Source organism: Chrysochloris asiatica, unplaced genomic scaffold (assembly GCF_000296735.1).
Source record: "Chrysochloris asiatica unplaced genomic scaffold, ChrAsi1.0 scaffold00015, whole genome shotgun sequence".
NCBI lineage: Eukaryota > Metazoa > Chordata > Mammalia > Afrosoricida > Chrysochloridae > Chrysochloris > Chrysochloris asiatica.
This window is the reverse complement of record NW_006408533.1, coordinates 31,166,997-31,184,902: the sequence shown is the minus strand read 5'-3', so window position 1 is coordinate 31,184,902 and position 17,906 is coordinate 31,166,997. Positions and strand designations below refer to the sequence as shown.

The 17,906-nt window shown below is 43.9% G+C and overlaps 1 protein-coding gene across 1 annotated transcript in view; it reads left to right on the top strand.

The window, feature by feature from the left end:
• The window catches only part of EPG5 (ectopic P-granules autophagy protein 5 homolog (C. elegans)), a 115,603-nt gene extending 98,151 nt beyond the window's left edge, over window positions 1–17,452 (top strand). Inside the window, exons 32-44 of the mRNA XM_006835102.1 lie at window positions 560–708; window positions 2,865–3,066; window positions 3,590–3,662; window positions 5,332–5,435; window positions 6,582–6,757; window positions 8,921–9,106; window positions 9,738–9,947; window positions 10,759–10,903; window positions 11,152–11,394; window positions 13,332–13,548; window positions 14,187–14,402; window positions 15,264–15,378; window positions 17,270–17,452. Coding sequence (XP_006835165.1) covers window positions 560–708; window positions 2,865–3,066; window positions 3,590–3,662; window positions 5,332–5,435; window positions 6,582–6,757; window positions 8,921–9,106; window positions 9,738–9,947; window positions 10,759–10,903; window positions 11,152–11,394; window positions 13,332–13,548; window positions 14,187–14,402; window positions 15,264–15,378; window positions 17,270–17,452 — 2,219 coding nt within the window. The remainder of the gene's footprint in view (window positions 1–559; window positions 709–2,864; window positions 3,067–3,589; window positions 3,663–5,331; window positions 5,436–6,581; window positions 6,758–8,920; window positions 9,107–9,737; window positions 9,948–10,758; window positions 10,904–11,151; window positions 11,395–13,331; window positions 13,549–14,186; window positions 14,403–15,263; window positions 15,379–17,269) is intronic.
• The last annotated feature ends 454 nt before the right edge of the window (window positions 17,453–17,906 follow it).

The following is a 17,906-nucleotide window of genomic DNA, read 5'->3' as shown; positions in this document are numbered from 1 at the left end:
GCCCTTGTTGAGTTGACTCTGACTCATAGCAACGCTTTGCAGGATTTGTGAGCAGTGGCTGGTAAATTTGAACCTCCAACTTTGAGATTAGCAGGTTCAGTGCTTACCTACAGTGCCACAACAGGACCCCCTTTAACATCACAGAGGTTAGGATTTACAACACATAGGAGAACTACTACATCAGATTATAAAAGGGAGGTTAATCACTTAATATTGAGAATCGTGGCGTCCTAGCCCAGTTGACACAATCTGTAACACTAATTCTCATCTAAAGTGTGATGAGCAATAGCTAGAAGGTTAAGGTTGTTATGTCTAGAAATAGTCACGTGTTGGTCTGAATGTTAGAGTGAAAAGCCAGGTGTGCAGCTTGTCTGTTGTTCAGTGGGCCCTTTTTTCTTTCATCTCTTCACTCTAGGTATCCTTATGAATTTTAGATTTTTTTTTTTTTTTATTTCCAGTGTGGTGAAAAGCACATGTGTTTTCAGTTTCAAGTTGAACAAAGCTACCTCAAGAAAGGTGCTAACTTGTTTTTCTCTGTCTGCCCCTACCCTGGTCATAGGCTCTGCTGACCAACTACTGAGCCCTGAGTGTTGGAAAGCCACTCTGAGAGCATTGGGCTGCTGTGCCCCTGACTGCCAGCAGGGGGCAGCTTCTACCAAGAGTTCGGTGTTGCAAAGCTCGCCAGCTGTTCCTTTGTCCGACAAGCAGGTGTGTAGCTTTTGGTCTCTGAAGTTTTTTTTTAATATTTTATTGTGAATTATGTGATAGTTTACATGGGAGAACATTAGCTTTACATTCATCCTATTGTATATCATTTCATTGCCATGGTTACAATCCCCTCCATGCATCATCAACCAACCATAGGGTATACCCTGCAAGTCTGTCCTCCAGTCCTCAGCACACAGCCCCTCTCCCTCTCTGGGTCTAGAGTCCCCAGCTGCTCCGTCTCTCCACATCATCATTTCTGCCTCCATTTCTGGCATCACTGCTTCTCTGGGTAGGGTCCTACTCTCTACTCTTCTCCCTTCATGGTCCCAGGGACCTCCACTCCTAGCCTACAAAGTCAATCACTCCCTTCCTTTTACTATAAAACATCTAGCTTAACATTTCCAACCCTCACAATCAGTCCTGATAACAATTATTCACTATTGTATCACAAAAGACCTATCCACGTCTCCTTTCATCAGTCCACCTAGACAGATTGGATACTACTCAGTGGAGATTCTACCTTCCTCCATGCTCTCTGGATCTAGGCTCCCTCTTGAAAGTTTATAAGTCAGTCATTTCTTGCCTTTGTGGGCCCCCCTTCCCCATTTTGGGTAGCTAATGTCCAAGTTGCTTATCCCTGTCTACTCTGTGTATGGAGGGGTTGGGAATGATCCTCACTGTAAAGATTTGTTCCCTCTTTTGAGATACTGGATCCATAGGTGTAGGTCAAGTTCATCAAATTGTATCAGATTACTCTTTTTTTCCTCTTTCTTCTTCTAGTTGAGCTCTGATCATTCAGTCATTGAAGCCAGGTCAAGTGGGTATTATCTGAAAGTGTGAGAGTTCTTATGCATATGCCCTCTCTTCTTATCAGCTGGACGCTTCATTCTCCACTCTGTTCCTCTGTGGCTAAGTCACTGACTCTAGGCCCAAGAGTCCCCAGATCTTGCCACACTGCTGGGCAACCAGGTCTCCACTCGGGTTCACAGGAGCCTATGAACATTGTTGGGCTTAGCTCGCAGCTTCATTGCTGTTTTCCCCTCATTTCCCCTTATCAGTGATGAACGTGGTCACCAATCAGAGTGTGTATTCCCAGTGAGTCTTAGTCTTGGAAGAGGGTTTTCTCTGAGGGGACCCGACCACTTGCCTTGATGTCTACTGGGCGAGCAACTTGCTTGTTCTTGTAATAATCAGTTGGACTGCCTATATTGTTTTGTATTTTTCCTGTTGGTCTGTGAAGTATTTATCAGCATTTCTTTTCCAGCTCTTTTGCTCTTGATAAATGGAACACATTTAAATTTGTATTTAAAAAGCCATTTTTGTTCATTATCTTGAGAGCCCTGTATTTTAAGTCAGTCCTTTTCCTCCCCATGCCCCTTTACCTAAATGGATTGCCTTTCTCTCATATCTTGACTCTGATTTTTGCCCATCTGTCCCACCCAGGCCCTCCCCTGTGTGTACCCTCTCTCCAGGCCCTCCCCTGTGTACACCCTCTCTCCAGGTCCTCCCCTGTGTGCACCCTCTCTCCAGGCCCTCCCCTGTGTGTACCCTCTCTCCAGGCCCTCCCCTGTGTGCACCCTCTCTCCAGGTCCTCCCCTGTGTGCACCCTCTCTCCAGGCCCTCCCCTGTGTGTACCGTCTCTCCAGGTCCTCCCCTGTGTGTACCCTCTCTCCAGGCCCTCCCCTGTGTGTACCCTCTCTCCAGGCCCTCCGCTGTGTGCACCCACTCTCCAGGCCCTCCCCTGTGTGCACCCTCTCTCCAGGCCCTCCCCTGTGTGCACCCTCTCTCCAGGCCCTCCCCTGTGTGTACCCTCTCTCCAGGTCCTCCCCTGTGTGTACCCTGTCTCCAGGCCCTCCCCTATGTGCACCCTCTCTCCCTACCATAATGCATCTGACTCAGATTGGGCCATTGACTCTGGCTCTTGGGTTGTCATGCAGTGTCTCACTGAGCTCTTGGTTTTATCAGGTTTGTAGAGAATTTATTTCAAATAATGGTTCCACTGCTTTAGAAAGCATTTGAAACCCACTAATTCATTTATCCTATGTTGTATAGCTTTGTAACTTGCTAAAATCAAAGACCTGCCGTAGCCTCCGTCAGTTTCTAGCACCATACCCTAGACATTCTGTAAGTGTGCTTGCTTCGTTATTCTCGCCCAGGTCATGGAGACTGTACAGTGGCTCTCAGACTTTTTTTACAAACTTCGCTTATCCAAGTTGGACTTTAAGAGCTTTGGCTTGTTCTCAAAGTGGAGTCCTTACATGGCTGATGTGAAGACACTGTTGGGATACCTTGTGAGAAGGCTGATCGACTCTGAAATGGCTGGCTTGGCCCAAGATCCATCTGCCAGCAGCAAAACAGGTGATGTGCTATTAGTGTATTATGGAGTTAAGTGTTCTGACCTGCCACCAGAAGGTAATTGAGTAGGCACATTAAGAATTGACATTTGTGCTCCATCTAGATACCTGAATACCAGGACGAAGAAGATTTATGGTGCACATATAAATCTATCTATGTGTCATACCTGTGCTGGCTTGCATTGGTGCCACAGCCTGTCCCTGCCCCTCCTTGTAGGCTGTAGTACAGAGATGATGTTCAGCCTTCAGCTCCGTCTTCCTTTTCTTGCTTTTTCTAAAGAAAGGGGTGTGGATATTTAAGCATTCATCTTCGGAAAGATGTACTTATAAAATCCTTCATGACCTTGTGTTGTAATAAAAATTCTTCAATTCTAAGAAACTCCATTGTAGCAGACAAAGTCACCCTTTACCAAGCATGTTGTTTATGCACAACATAGGTCTTAGAGATAAAGGTAGATTTCTTGCCTCCTGTTACCAATAATCTTGAGAAAGGCTGAGCTTGTTTGTTTGGCTTTGCTTTGTTTTAGTGCTGAGATGCCTGCATTCCCTGATCATCCAGCTCTTTAAACCATGGATCCTGGTTTTAGAGGACAGCGAAAGGTAAATAGTGGTTTTGCCGTTCAAAGTCCTTCAAAACATGCTTGCTTAAAGTGCCGGTGGTGTTTTAATAGAGGTGATATGAGTTCACAGACTTCATTTGTAGTGTAGGGCCACATTTGTGTTAGAAAATGCTTCTTTGTGACACTAAAAATGGTGTGGTATAACCAGTGCTGTGTGTCTGGGTACTAATTTTGAAGTACAACTGGACACCCAGTTCTTCTCTTCGATGGTAAAGAATATGATTGAGTTTCATTTAGTTCCTGATTTCAGAAAAATGGATGCTGCTGCCCATGACAGTATGAAATATGAAATGAACTTAATTTTCTTCACTACTTCAGTTATTTTTTTGCAACTAGTTAACGTTAAAGAGTCCTGGTGTGGCCCTGTGGGCTAATTCATTGAACTGCGAAGTTGGTTTGAACCACAGGGTTGGCAGTGCAGGGTCACTATGGGTTGGAACTGACTTGACACCACTTAACAACAGTTGGCTGTAAAATTATTGCAAGGAAGTTATCCTTTTGACATAGAACACCAAATTAAAGCATTTTTTTCATGAGTTTTTCAATATTTAAAACTGAAAGCTGAATCCACTGCCAATAGCTCAGTGCTGACTCATAGCGACCCTGCGCAGGGTTTCCGAGGCTGCAAATCTTTATGGAGCAGAAAGCCTCATCTTTCTTTTGAGGAGTGGCTGGTGCTTAACTTACAGCGCCACCAGGGCAATTTAAAAACTATTTAGAGAGGTGGGGAATTATTTGTATGCAGCGAGTTGCCAGGCGAGTCTTCTTTCCCCATAAAAGTACAGAATCCAAAGCCAGGGGAGCTTGTCAAGACTTTTATAAAAATTACAGCAATCTTTGGAAACATCACAGTTTTCAAGTTATTTTTACAAACATTATTTAATTTCATCCCACGTCTCTAAGAAGTTGCTCAAATCCCCATTGTGGAACTGGGGCTCCAGTTCAGGTCTTTGGACTCTTGTTTCAAGACTCTTTGAATTAACCTGTGCTGCTTCAAGAGCTCTTTGAAGAAAACCTACAAGGTTCTGTGTTTTGTTTTTACTAGAGGGCTATCCTTAAAAAATCTGCAAGTTTTAGGACTTTATAGTGATCACAGGTCGACTGGACAGCACTAACAACAACACATACAGACTGCTGAGCATAGAGCAAAGGCTACCCGTATATTTCAAAGAAGAATTCATGGAATTGAGTCTTCAGGACTAGATCCAGAAACCAAATAATCACTTAAAGACTTTTATTTTCTGTCTATTTTGGCCATCTTTTTGTGGCATAAATTTGGTTTTCCTCCATACTGTGGGTAGAGAAAACTGTTAATTAAAGCCACTTTATGGTGTTTTAACTAAGATACGCAAGGAATGGCCTCAGGGCTGTAAGTTAGATGAAAAAGTTGTTAGTTTGTTAGTATTTCTAGATAGTATACTTCAGAAACTTAATTGCATTGAAAGAAAAAAAAAAAACATGTAGGAGGTAAGGCAAATAAAATTCCTGGTTGATGTTACAAGCCACAGGTCACCTCCAGGAATTTACAGTCTTTAATGTAAGGTAGAGCCCCAGGTGCAGGGTGTCCTGGGACTAGGCAAGCCCACCTGGACCTGGAGTAATATAAATGATGGCGCTTTGATCTCTCAATATGTTTGGTCTTTGTATAGCAATCAGCGACATTACCCCTGGCTGGAGAGTGATGCTGTGGTGGCCACAAGTATAGTGCAGTTATTCACCGACTGTATTGACTGGTTACATGAGAGTTTTAAAGGTAGGAAGATGCTGATGCTTCTGTTTATTTTTTCACTTTCCCCCTGCTGTTCAACTAATCTTTTGTCTCTGCATTCCTATTTCATCTAATTTTATTTTAGTGCTGAAGAAAGATCACTAATACATTTAGCCTTTTAAAGTTTACAACCTCTTAACTTTTCTGGGAGGCAGCTGTGAGTTTCTGAGTTTCATCACTTAAGAAAAACTCAGTTTTGTCCTGAGATTACCTCCTAAAATACCTTAAATATCCTATTCATCCTTATCTAAACAAAACTCTTTTACCTGTATATCCCAAATGCTACCTTCTACTTCTGTTTTAAAGGATTGGTAAAAAAAAAAATAACATATGTTCTTATTTTATGCTGTTCAATAAAGTAAGAGTCTGGGAATTGAGGGTACCAGGACTACTAGGAATGATAAATTGGCGGTTGGATAGTGATATGTGGTGCTCGCTGGCTATGTTTCAGAAGCTCAGGCTTGAGAAACCCTTCAGCTTCTTTCTCTTTGCATGCAGTTCTCTCTTCTTTGCCCTTGCTGTCCATAGAAGCAGGAAGTCTGGAACATTTGTTGTAGACGAAATACCCATTATATAGCCACTAGCCCTTGAGACCATTAAAGTAGTTGATATTGGTTGAGGTTGAATACATGGTCGAGATTGCAGAAGAATGTGAGATTGATTTTAGAGTGATTTACCTAAATGACAGGTAGTAGCCTAGTTTAACTGTACAAATGGTTCAGTTTTAGTCATTTGGACCATTTCCAGTTGAGGACTATTGGGTCCTCCATGGTGCTAAACGAGTGAAGCGCTAAATGCACGAGTCTGAACAGGGTTAGCGAGGGCGACAGACCAAAGGGATGCCTAGAATTGGTTGGTGTTATAGAATGTATTTGAGTAAAAACCCCACATATTTAGACATTTTTAAGACAAACATCATCTCTACTTTCTTGCACACATCAAATGTTAATGCCATTTGCTCTATTTTTTCTTACTAATCTGAAAAGCTTTGAAATTAGGTAAATATTAAGCACCCAAGTTTTTAGACTTTTAGTTCAAATTTGTATTTTGTATTAGTTTTTGTTGTTGTTACTGTTGTATATGTTAAACATAAACCAAAAGATTTCCCATTGTATTTTCTTTCAACTTAAGGCAAACTGTTGCCTGGTGACGAAGGAGCGCTCTGGTTACACCTGATGCATTATTGTGAAGCATGCACGGCACCCAAGATGCCCGAGTTCATCCTCTACGCCTTCCATAGCGCGTATAGGAAGCTCGCATGGCGGGATCTGCGCCCTGACCAGGTGCTCATGGAGGCCTTCTTCAAAGTAAGCCCCCCACTCTCCATGCGACAGCCCCGAGGGGTCTGTCTAGTTGGTGGTTCAGCACAGTCGTGTGTCCTGGGTATGCATTCTGTATTGTCTGAATGATGCTGTGTAAATCAGCCTGCAGAAATCTTAGTAACAGATGACTAAAACATCCACAGTGCTATTTAAACCTCAGAAAGGCTTTGTCTATGATGTGCCAGTCTTCCCCTAGGACTCAGTGTGTTATCATTGTATAAGTACATAGTTGAATGACTTTGTGTTGTTTAGTCTTCATTTGCATTCATATTTTTTAGGATTCATATTTAGAAACTATTTTTAGGATAGTGCCATTACAACTATTTAGTGTTAAATGTTGTATTAAACAACAGAGGTACTTAGGCCATTAGTTTCTTTCAGCAGTTATACAGGTGAATGATGAAGCTGTAGGAGATGAAGTGCATTCTGATGCCAATGATGCATCGTAATCATGTGAAGACCTGAACTAGTCCGAGGAAAGCATCATGTGTGACTCTGCAGGAGGAACAGTGGTTAACAAAAACTAGCTGGGTCAGCAGTTCAAACCCACCAGCTGTTCCTCAGGAGAACTAGGAGGTTGTCCGCACCCATAAAGATTTACGGTCTTAGAAACCCTGAGCAGGATTGTCTTGAGTCTGAATTGACTCAGGGGCCCGGTCACTTGCATTTACTTGTCTTGTCATATTTACTCCTGAGCCTCTGTGAATGTTTTAATGGCTGCAGAGCTACAGTTATTTATGACTGTAAGATGGTGCCAGTTTCTCAGGACTGACATTACCGTCCGCCCTGTAAGTGGAGCCCAGCCCAGTATTGCTTGTCAGCCACTATGAGGAAAGCCGAGGGCAGATGGTTTGAGAAATAAAAGGTTTAAGAATAATTTTCTAGGTGGATTTAGTCTATGAGACTAGCATTAAGTAGGCATTCATCATCATGATAAACTTGAAAAGAGAAAGTTAGCTGGAAGAGCTATGAGCTGGCACTTCAGTCTCTGAGGCAGATGAAACAGTAGGATAACAGGCTCTTGAGGAAGCTTATGGACTCTGAAATCTCCAGGGATCCAAGGATACATGGCCCTGACCTGCCCAGAAGCTGGGGATTTCATTCATTGTGCCTTGTTGGCATAATAAAGTATGCTTTTGGGGGTGGGGTGGGGTTAAGAATTGTGATTGTGAAGTGCTGTTAAGTTAGTTTCAACTCATAGCAATCCTGTACAGGGGTTCCAAGGAGCAGCTGGTAGGTTTGAACTGCCAACCTTGTGGTTTGCAGTCCAATGCTGAGCCTACAGCGCCACCCCAATAAGAAAGGTGAAGAATCATTTTGTAAAAGGCAGACAGAAGTAGTTAGTGATGGTGGTAGTGGGAGGACATGCGTCATCATCATTAATACATAAATATAATACATGGAGTAGAGCTTTTAATCTTCATTTTGAAACGATGAAATTGTGCCTAGCCCTGTCTTACTTTAAATGAACTAGAAATAGTGAAATAGGCATATAAAAGATAACTTTGAAGTTGGTTATATGTAAAAATTTTCGAATATATTTAAAATAAGATTTAATTAAACATTATGCAGTCATCAACAGTTATAAAGACTAATGACATGGAGACATTTTTATAATGCACACACTCAAAAGTAGAGTAAAACCCTCGATAGATGTTAGGGTTTGAGAGTTGTTTTCCTAGACCTGCAGCATCAGCATTACTTGGGATCAGTGAGAAAAGCAAATTTTTGCTTGTACCCCAGATCTAGGAGTTCAGAAATCCTCAGGGTGGGACCCAGCACTCGGTGCCTTAATAAGCCCTTACTACTTACTCTGGTAGCTTAGTGGTTACGAATCAGGCTGCTAATCTCAGCATCAGCAGTTTGAAATTATCAGCTATTCCGCAGAAGAAAGATAAGGCTTTCTGCTCCCATAAAGATTTACAGCCTTGGAAACCCTGTACAGGGTCACTATGAGTCAGAACTGACTCCACGGCATACAGCAACAAACACTGACTGGTCAGTCTCAGCTGTTGTCCTGTCTCATCTGGAAAAATAAGTGTTATTTTCACAAATGCATAGGAAATTATGAAACATTGACTTATACACATTTTCAAGATACTTGGACAGCTTAAAGCAAAGCATTGACTTTTGTTGGTTTCCTTTGAGGTGGAACGAGGAAGCCCCAAGAGCTGTTTCTTGTTTTTGGGGTCTATACTCTGTGAAGTGAATTGGGTTAGTGTGCTTGCGGATGCCTGGAATCCCAGCCCCCAGCCTGAAACCAGAAGCATGATCGTCTGCCTCCTTTTCATGATGATTTTATTGGCAAAGGAAGATCAACTAGTAGACCAAACCGTAAGTTTGTTATGAAGACCTGGCTGAATTCCCTAGATCCTCCCCGGCCCCCAGCTTGTGGTTTTCCCTTGTTTCCCTAATGCCTGTCAATGTGGAGGTGTGCTTTCATCTAGATGCCAGATTTTCTTGAAGAGCTCATCATAATCTAACTGTAGATTATGAGAGGAATGACACTGAGTTAGAATGCCTGAGTCCATTTTATTTTACATTTCATTAATTGCTAGTTTTATCTCATATATGCATTTTCAAGCTTTTGTCTTGTGCCCCTGAAGTTTGTCTGTTGTGTTATAAATTACTGCTCTCCTAAGGAATGCCTCCCAGCATTCCTTAACTCTTGAACCACCAACCTTGGAGTTCACACCGACCTTGCAGTCCCACGCATTAACCCACATTGCCACACCAGGACTCCCGTAAAGATGATACCCTTGGAAACCCTATAGAGTCCCTATGAGCTGAAATAGACTAGGTGGCAGTGGATTTGGTATTCCTAATGCGAATAGAATAGGTTCTAACTTGAAACTTTTAACTGTGTTGTATTTATCATTAGTCTTAGTGGTTAGACTACTCAGAGACACATATTGCTGGGTGAATTGGAGTTCTGAAATGAAATGAATGCGAGTTTCATTTTTAGGATTCGTCTTTGCTTAACCTCCTTGGACAGACGAGTTCACTGTCATGGCATCTTGTGGATATTGTGTCATACCAGAGTGTGATGGGTTACTTCAGCAGCCATTATCCACCATCCATTATCCTGGCTAAAGAGTCTTCTGCTGAATCGATTTTGAAGCTCCTCAAAGAGTCTGCGGGCCTTTCTATTCCAATCAGCGGCCAGAAACACCTTGTAAGTCGAGTGTGTCATTTTGGAGACAGAGCGTAGACTTCGGTGCCTGTTATAGCTTAAATCCTACTCCAGGCAGTCTTCACTCAGTGACGTCTGCAGCAGAGGAAGTTGCAGGGTGTATTTATAGTGTACTTATTCCAGTGCTTTGCCTTGTGGGAGAAACATAAGGCTTTCTGCTCCAGCAAACGATTTAAAGTCTTGGAAACCCTATACAGGGTTGCTGTGAATCGAAACCAACTGGAAGACACTTAACCGAAACACAGCAAGTTTTGCCTTCCTTCTGGTTTTACAGCATTACATGTCATAAGTAATGAGGGCTGAGGAGGCAGGTGACTAAGTGATCTGGATGCTAATGGGAGCAGACTATCAGGTAGGTGGTGAGCGTGGGCTGGAGGTCTTACAAGCCAGAGTCCCTAACCCACCACCTTGGTGACACTTGGCAAGTTCCTTGATTTTCTCATCTGAATTGGAGCTGATGACACCCTGCCTCAAAGAATGGTTGTGCGGAATAGATTAGCTCTTGAACATGGACGATGCTGGAGAGTTCCTGGTAAGTAGCTGCTGTTGCAAATGTTGTTACTACAATAGGAAAAAGGAAGAATGTTCTGCTGAAATTCGGGGAAACGTGAGTTCTGTTTTGCATTTGGCTAGACACAAGACTTGGGCGCTAGATCTGCTTGTGGATTCCTGATCTCTGCCCACTTCCTTCTCTACCCAAGCAGTCAGTGCAGCGTCATGCGCCCAGGGAATACTCAGCCGACATTGATTGGTTTGATTGGTTGGGATGATTCTCTTTTGTTTGTTTTGTCAGGATGCAGTTCCAAAATGCCGAACTTTCACTCATCAGATGGTCCAGTTTCTCAGTACCCTGGAACAAAATGGAAAAATCACCTTAGCAGTCCTGGAACAGCAAGTGTCTAAGCTCTTAGACAATATCATTATCTTTAACCTGCCTGGTAAGTGACTAGTGAGAAGTACTGTGTTCAGTCATACAGTAAGTACCTGCTTATGCATGAGGCACTGTTATGGAAGATGATATCCAGATAGCAGGACACGGGAAAAGATGGGAGACGTGGTTCATGATCAAGGAATTAGAAAATAAAACCGTAGTGAATACATGACACACTCACCCGAATGGCTTTTCTCTAGAAACTCATGTGTTGCCATTCCAGCAGCCTCTTCAAGTCTGTGTCTGTTCCCACAGACCTGGACAGCCAGACCCGCCACATGGCGCTCAGTAGCCTCTATGTGGAAGTCCTGATGATGATGAACAACACAACTGTTCCAACTGCAGAGTTCCTCCGGGGCAGTATCCGGACCTGGATTGGCCAAAAAGTGCACGGGCTGGGGGTGCTGCCCATCCTAACAGCAGCCTGCCAGAGCCTGGCTTCCGTCCGCCACATGGCTGAGATGACAGAAGCCTGCATCCTGGCCTACTTCACTGAAGGTACGAGGAGACCCACCCCATGCGCTCATGTTTAAGCAATCATCGAGATGGTGTGCTTGAGGGAGTGTTTCCAGTGAGGGATTGCCCTGTAAATGGTGTTGATGTTTCAGCACCTTCGTATCTCATTCATATAGATCTTATTTAGCCTGAGAACCTATGATCCAGGTCTGCGGGTACAGTCATATTTCAATGGAGGCTTTCTACTGCATTGTTACATTGGTTTTGGAGTGTCAGACCAACCTTTTTATTATTATAGGTAAATTGTGTCATGTTACAGACCAAGTCATAGAAATACTATGAACAAGTATCTATGCCTCTGTAGGAGTCCTGGCGTGGCACTGTGGGTTAATGTGCTGGACTGCAAGGTTGGTTTGAACTGTTAGGTTGGTAGTTCAAGCTCACCTGCTGCTCCTCAGAAACCTTATACAGAATCGCTATGAGTTGGAACCGACTTCAACGGCACTAAATAACAAACATACCTGTGTAGGATAAATACTGGACTGTGAACCACATGGGCATAAGTTTGAGCCCACCAACCACTCCGTGGGAGAAAGATGAGGCTTTCTGCTCCTGCAAAGATTTACAGCCTTTGAAGCTCTATACAGTGTCACTGTGAGTCAGAACCAACTCCATGGCACTTTACAACAGCCTTCCTATGATAATGCTCCATGGTACTAACTTTCCCCTATTTCTGTTAAGATGAGTTTTGATGGACGTCCTTTTATTGCTTCTAGCCACACCACAACCAACCGTCCCTTTATTTTTTTTACTCCTTGCCTCTAAAATTCTCAAACTCCATAAAGCCCATCCGGGTTAAGAAATCTTACTCCAAATAGAAGTTCTCAACTGTGATATCCAGAAACAACATATTGTAGACAGTAGGAGAAAAATGAGCTGGTTGGGTGGGGGTGGCAGGCTATACGCATAGCCTACCTGTCTTGAGAACCAGGGGACAGTCTGTGCCCTCAGGAGGTGCTGTGCATACCACCTTCTGACTCCAGCCCTCACTCCCCCTAAAGAGTTGGGAGTCATTAAAACAGCATTCCTGTTCCTGATTCCTTTGTGTTACTAAAATGAAAACTTTTTTCCCCTTCTCTAATTTGTGAAATATTTTCAAGGGCTTCTGTTGGAATATAAGTCAAACTAAGCTTTGGTAAATTAAAATACTTACAATGGTCAGAGTGGTTACAATTTCTCCTGGAAAAACATTTGTAGTCACACTTAAAAATGACACTAGCTGGCTTTTAGGGGACTGGGACAGGCAGTGCCTACATGTGATTTGAATGCTCAGAACATGGTAAGAAGAGCAATTGACTGGCGGCCAGCACTGAGTTCTGATTCCTTAGCCTGACAGTGGCTACCTGCCTGCTGACACTCTGCAGCCCTGAGTGCATTCCCTTTTTGTGGCACCTAGGTCTGCTGTGCATAAGGTCGCTATGGGTCGGGTGCCAACTCGATGGCACCTAACAACAACAAAGGACTGTGTGAGGAGTCCTGGTGTGGTGCTGTGGGTTAATGTGCCAGACTGCAAAGTTGTTTGAACTGCAAGGTCGGTGGTTCAAGCTCACCAGCTCCTCCTTGGAAACCCTATACAGGGTTGCTGTGCGTCGGAGTCGACTCGACAGCACTTACCAACCAATAAGGACTGTGTGAGACTCGTTTTCTTGACACAAAGCTTGGAGTGGAAAGATTCATTGAAATAGTTCCTCTTTTATCCTTTTTATTTTCTTTTTTTTTTTAAAGTTAGCTGTTTATAGTATATTTGTATACTTCACACATCTATTTGTGCGTAGATGTAGTCATCGCCCATCTTTTGTGCTCTGTCCCACAAAGATGTTACATTTCCTAGCTGCTTTCTGACTGGGTTCAGTCAATGTTAAGCCATTCTTGTTTTTGTCTTCATTTTTCTTTTCTTTTTTTTTTAATTCTTTTCTTAGACTCCCTCAGTCCAAATTTAGGTTGGGGCCCCATCCTGGTGTCCCTTCAGGTTCCTGAACTCACCATTGAAGAATTTCTGCGGGAGTGCCTGTCCCTGGGCAGTTATCTGACTCTCTATGTCTACTTGCTCCAATGTTTAAATAGTGAACAGACTCTAAGGAATGATATGAAAGTGCTGCTCATCTTAAGCAAGTGGTTGGAACAGGTATATCCAAGGTATGCTGGTCCCCTGGCTGCTGTGTCTAGCACATTGTATTTGGCTAGCTTGGAGTTTAGAATTTTTAAATGTATAGAGTACATTTAAGCACACAAAATACTAAGTGGTACATAAAACAACCAACCAGGCTAGTAAGTACAGCTTGTTGTAGAATCTTACTTTCTACAGTCTAGTTTTCTGAGAGGGTTTTACGTCCTAAAGACAGCATTTTGAAGCACCAGTCTTCAGTTTATATATCAGTTAAGTAGCAATAATACCACCTATCTCATAGGATTATTGTTAAGAGGAAGAATATAAAGGCCCTACAAAGGGTTTGGAGTCCTGGTGTGGTGCTGTGGATTATGCGCCAGACTGTAAAGCCATTTGAACTGCAAGATTGGTGGTTCAGGCTCACCAGTCACTCCTCGGAAACCCTGTATAGGGTCGCTATGTGTCGGAACCGACTTGACGACACTTAACAACAACACAGAGGGTTTGGTGGAGAGTAAGCGGCCATTACAGTCCGTTTCTCTGTTAACACTGCCTCTAAGCCTACGCTTTCAAAGTGCTAAATGCTCCCTTAGCCTTGACACTCAGCTACAGACTTTCAGGAAAAACACCCCTTCTAACTTTCTTTCTGTCCCGTGCCTGCCCCCAGCTCTGTGCAGGAAGAGGCAAAACTGTTCCTGTGGTGGTACCAGGTCCTGCAGCTGTCCCTGATTCAGACAGCCCAGAACGACTCGGTCGTGACGGAATCTGTCATTCGGATTCTGCTCATGCTTCAGAACCGGCAGAGCCTGGTGGCTGAGGAGAGGCTCAACTCTGGCATTCTGGGGGCAATCGGGTTGGGCCGGAAGTCACCCTTGTCAAACAGGTAAGGAAGCCCCGCCACTGCTCTTAGGAAACACCTCCAGCCTCTGCACCTGCCTCAGGGTTGTGATACGTGAGTAGGGGCTTTGATTTAGAAGTGGCCTGCAGGGATTTTTCAGGTTCAAACAGTGATTGTTTTAGTAATATCTCTTTTACATTTTTCATTTATTAACCTGCCATACTGGATTTGTTTTTGGCCTTGGGTGACGTTAGGTGAGCTCAGGGAATGAGAACTGGCAAGTTGTCAGGATAAGATCAGGCAGTAGGAAGGGTAAATAATACGAAATGAGGTTTTTGTTGCTAAAAATCCCAAAGCATGAAAAAAGTTGTCCATTAGTCTCCCATTTTATTTTAACAATAATTATGTACAGAAGGGCTTCAGAAGTTAGTGGGAAAACGGAATGAAAAGATAATGGAATTTTTCACGAAGTTTTGAAAGCCCCCTCGTAGATCATGGTTTTCTTTTCAAGTCCTTTTTAGTGTTGGGAGTTCCCATACGTTCAGATGTGGGCATTCTTGTGGACTATTGTTACAACTTTGAGAACCACCCAATCCAAGCCAGTTCACATGAAGTTATTTTATTTATGGTAGGATCGAGCAGGACTCTGATTGTTTCACTTCCATTAGGCGTGTCTTTTACCTGAGTCAGGTTCCTTTATTTTTGGATCTGAGTTACGCATCCAGTGTTTAGATAGGATGCACGGAAGGAAGATCGTGCTCCTTCTTGATGGTACTTAAGATTTTCCTGGAGACGTTAACAATTACGGTAGCTGTGCTGTTTTCTCATAGAAAACAATGGTGTGCAATTTGAAATGGCTTACCTGGTAGTAACTTAACTTTTTCTGCCCTGCTTCTCATGTCTAAGGTTCCGAGTGGTCGCCCGAAGTATGGCTGCCTTCCTTGCAGTTCAGGTTCCTACCGATGAGCAGATCCGGCTGAAGCCTGGCTCTGAGATACACCTGAGTCTGAAAGCTCAGCAGGTCAGTAAAACAGCGTTACAATTAAAGCTTAGAAGTTTTCCACCAAACCTTCTCTAGGAGGTGGAGTATGGTGGCTGCCCCCTGGTCTTTTCTTCATTCACCTTAGCAGCTTCAACTTAATGGAAAATGAGTCCAGTATGTGCCTGCGTCCAACTGTGCATTGTGTCTCCTAGGCATTAGCTTTGAGCACTATGACTGTCTCTGTAGAGGACTCTATGGTCTAGGATTGGATTCCACTCTGCTGAAAGTGAATGGACATTGACCTGCCCCATCCTAAGGGTTGGAGAATGGTATAGAAGATGTGGTCAGAATTGTGGTCGATGGAAGTGAGCTTGAACTTGAAACCAACAAGGTTTCCCTGTTTTGTGAGTCTAGAGATTGACCTTTGTTGGTTGATGTTGGTGTAACCTCACATGGACAAGAAGGTAGCTGTAAGATATCATTTCAGCCACAAGCTAATGGTCATTCCTGTAACTCTGTTTTCTACCTGTAAACAGGCTGACCCAGTACAACATTATACAATATAAAACCATGGCCAGCATTCTCGAGTGCTTACTACCCACCAGGCTCTGTTCATGTTTTCATTCATTGAACCTTATAACAGCCCTGGAATGTTTACCACCAAGTAGACTCTGGCTCCTGGTGGACCCCTGTGTGTGTTCGAGTAGAACTGTGCGCCATAGCATTTTCAGTGGTTTGAGATTTTGGAAGTAGATCACCAGAACTTTCTTCCAAGGTGCCTCTGGGTGGACTCAAACCTCAACCTCCAATATTACTGTTGGCAGCCAAGTGTGTTACCCATGTGCACACCACCTCTATAATATAGAAACTATGGTTCAAATCCACCAGCTGCTCCTCAGAAACCATACACAGGGTCACTGTGAGTCAGAACCGACTCAACAGCACTTACCAACAAACAGCAACATTATTGTCCTCTGTTTATAGCTGAGGAAATGCAGACAGAGAGAGACTAAGTAACTTGTCTCGAATCACACAGTGTTGGATTAATAACTTTTCCCTAGTGCATTGTTTCTCATTAATGAAGGGAAGGTGTGAGGGCTGCCATGGTGGCAGTATGTCCCAAGACGCCAGGACAGGTTCACAGCCCTGGAGAAGCGGGAGCTGTACCTTCAAGGTTTTTGTTAGTTGTTTTTTCCAGTTAGTCTTCTCTTCTTCTATGTGGAGGTAGAAAAAATGGACAGGAAGCAGGGGGGTGGGGGAGGCTCCTCTGAAGGAACAGCATGGAATCCGTTTCTTTCATCTTTTCTACCCCATTTGCCAGATGAAACATAATCTGGTGCCTGTTTACTGAATGAATGACTTGGTTGCTTACAATCAGCAGCACTTACCAACTAGTGTCTTTAGAATCTAGTTCAGTTGGACCATTGAAGATGACATTATTTTGTAACCTAAGAACAAATTGAACAGCACATCAAAGAGGTCTCCCTCGGTTAGATACAGCTGGTCTTGTGAAGCAGTTCAGAACCAAGAGGTCTTGCTGACTGTGAGTCCAGCTGGGGCTCCAGGAACAGAGGTTCCCCCTGTCGCTGGGGCTTGATCTGTTGGGGAGGACTCAGTAGGTGGCACTGGGGAGAAGGAGGACAAGGCCTGGGAGGAAGTCGGCAGCCTGACCAATGCAGGGGCTCTGGGGAGGGGCTGGAGAAGGGCTCAGGGCAAGAGGGCAGAATGGGTGGGTGTATGGGGGAAGCTGCAGCGCCCTGAACAGTGTAAGTTACTGTATCCTTCTGGGTGTGGTGCTTCAGGACCTGTCTTCCGTACGCCTGTTTCCAGTTCTTCTCGGGTCTCCAGCCAAGATCCAGTTACACTGTGCCATGTGTAGAAATCTAGCTCCGCGACTCTTGCTAACTCTCTTACGTTCTGTGTCTTTTAGGCTCTGAGTGCTCTTGAATCTATGCCACTAAGTAAGCAGTATGCTGAATACCGGGATCAGATCTCTCAGGCCACCCAGTTTGTAAAGCATCCTGACCACTGCCTCCAAGATGGGAGAAGTTTCCTGGCTCTTCTTGTTAACTGTCTCTATCCAGAAGTGCACTATTTGGACCACATTCGATAGTACACTGAGGCCCATGGAAAATCTGTTACTGTTACTGTTTACATTGAACTTTGCTGTTGCACAAGGAACTTAGCTCCGTTTCACTGCAGAGCTCAGTTCAGCCAAGAGTAGTGGCTGGTGTGCACATTGGAGGCACTAGGTAACTGCTGCTTGTGCGTGTGCGCGTGTGTGCGTGTGTGTGTGCGTGTGTGCGTGTAATCGGCCCGTAAGACTTCCTTGGAACTCTCTGTGCCATCCAACAAGTGAAACTTTGTACGGTCCACTTGGGGACAGTGCTCCTCCCAGGTGATGACTCGCTGGCCTTGTCACAAGACTCCGGGATGTGTGCTCTCCATTTCTCTCTGGTTTTGTGGAAATGTGAAGGCTCCAGGGCCAGACCGAACAACTTGGGGAGTCATGTAGAAGTCTCACTTTGGAACCCCGTTTGATTTCTTCCAAAGTAAAACATACTGAC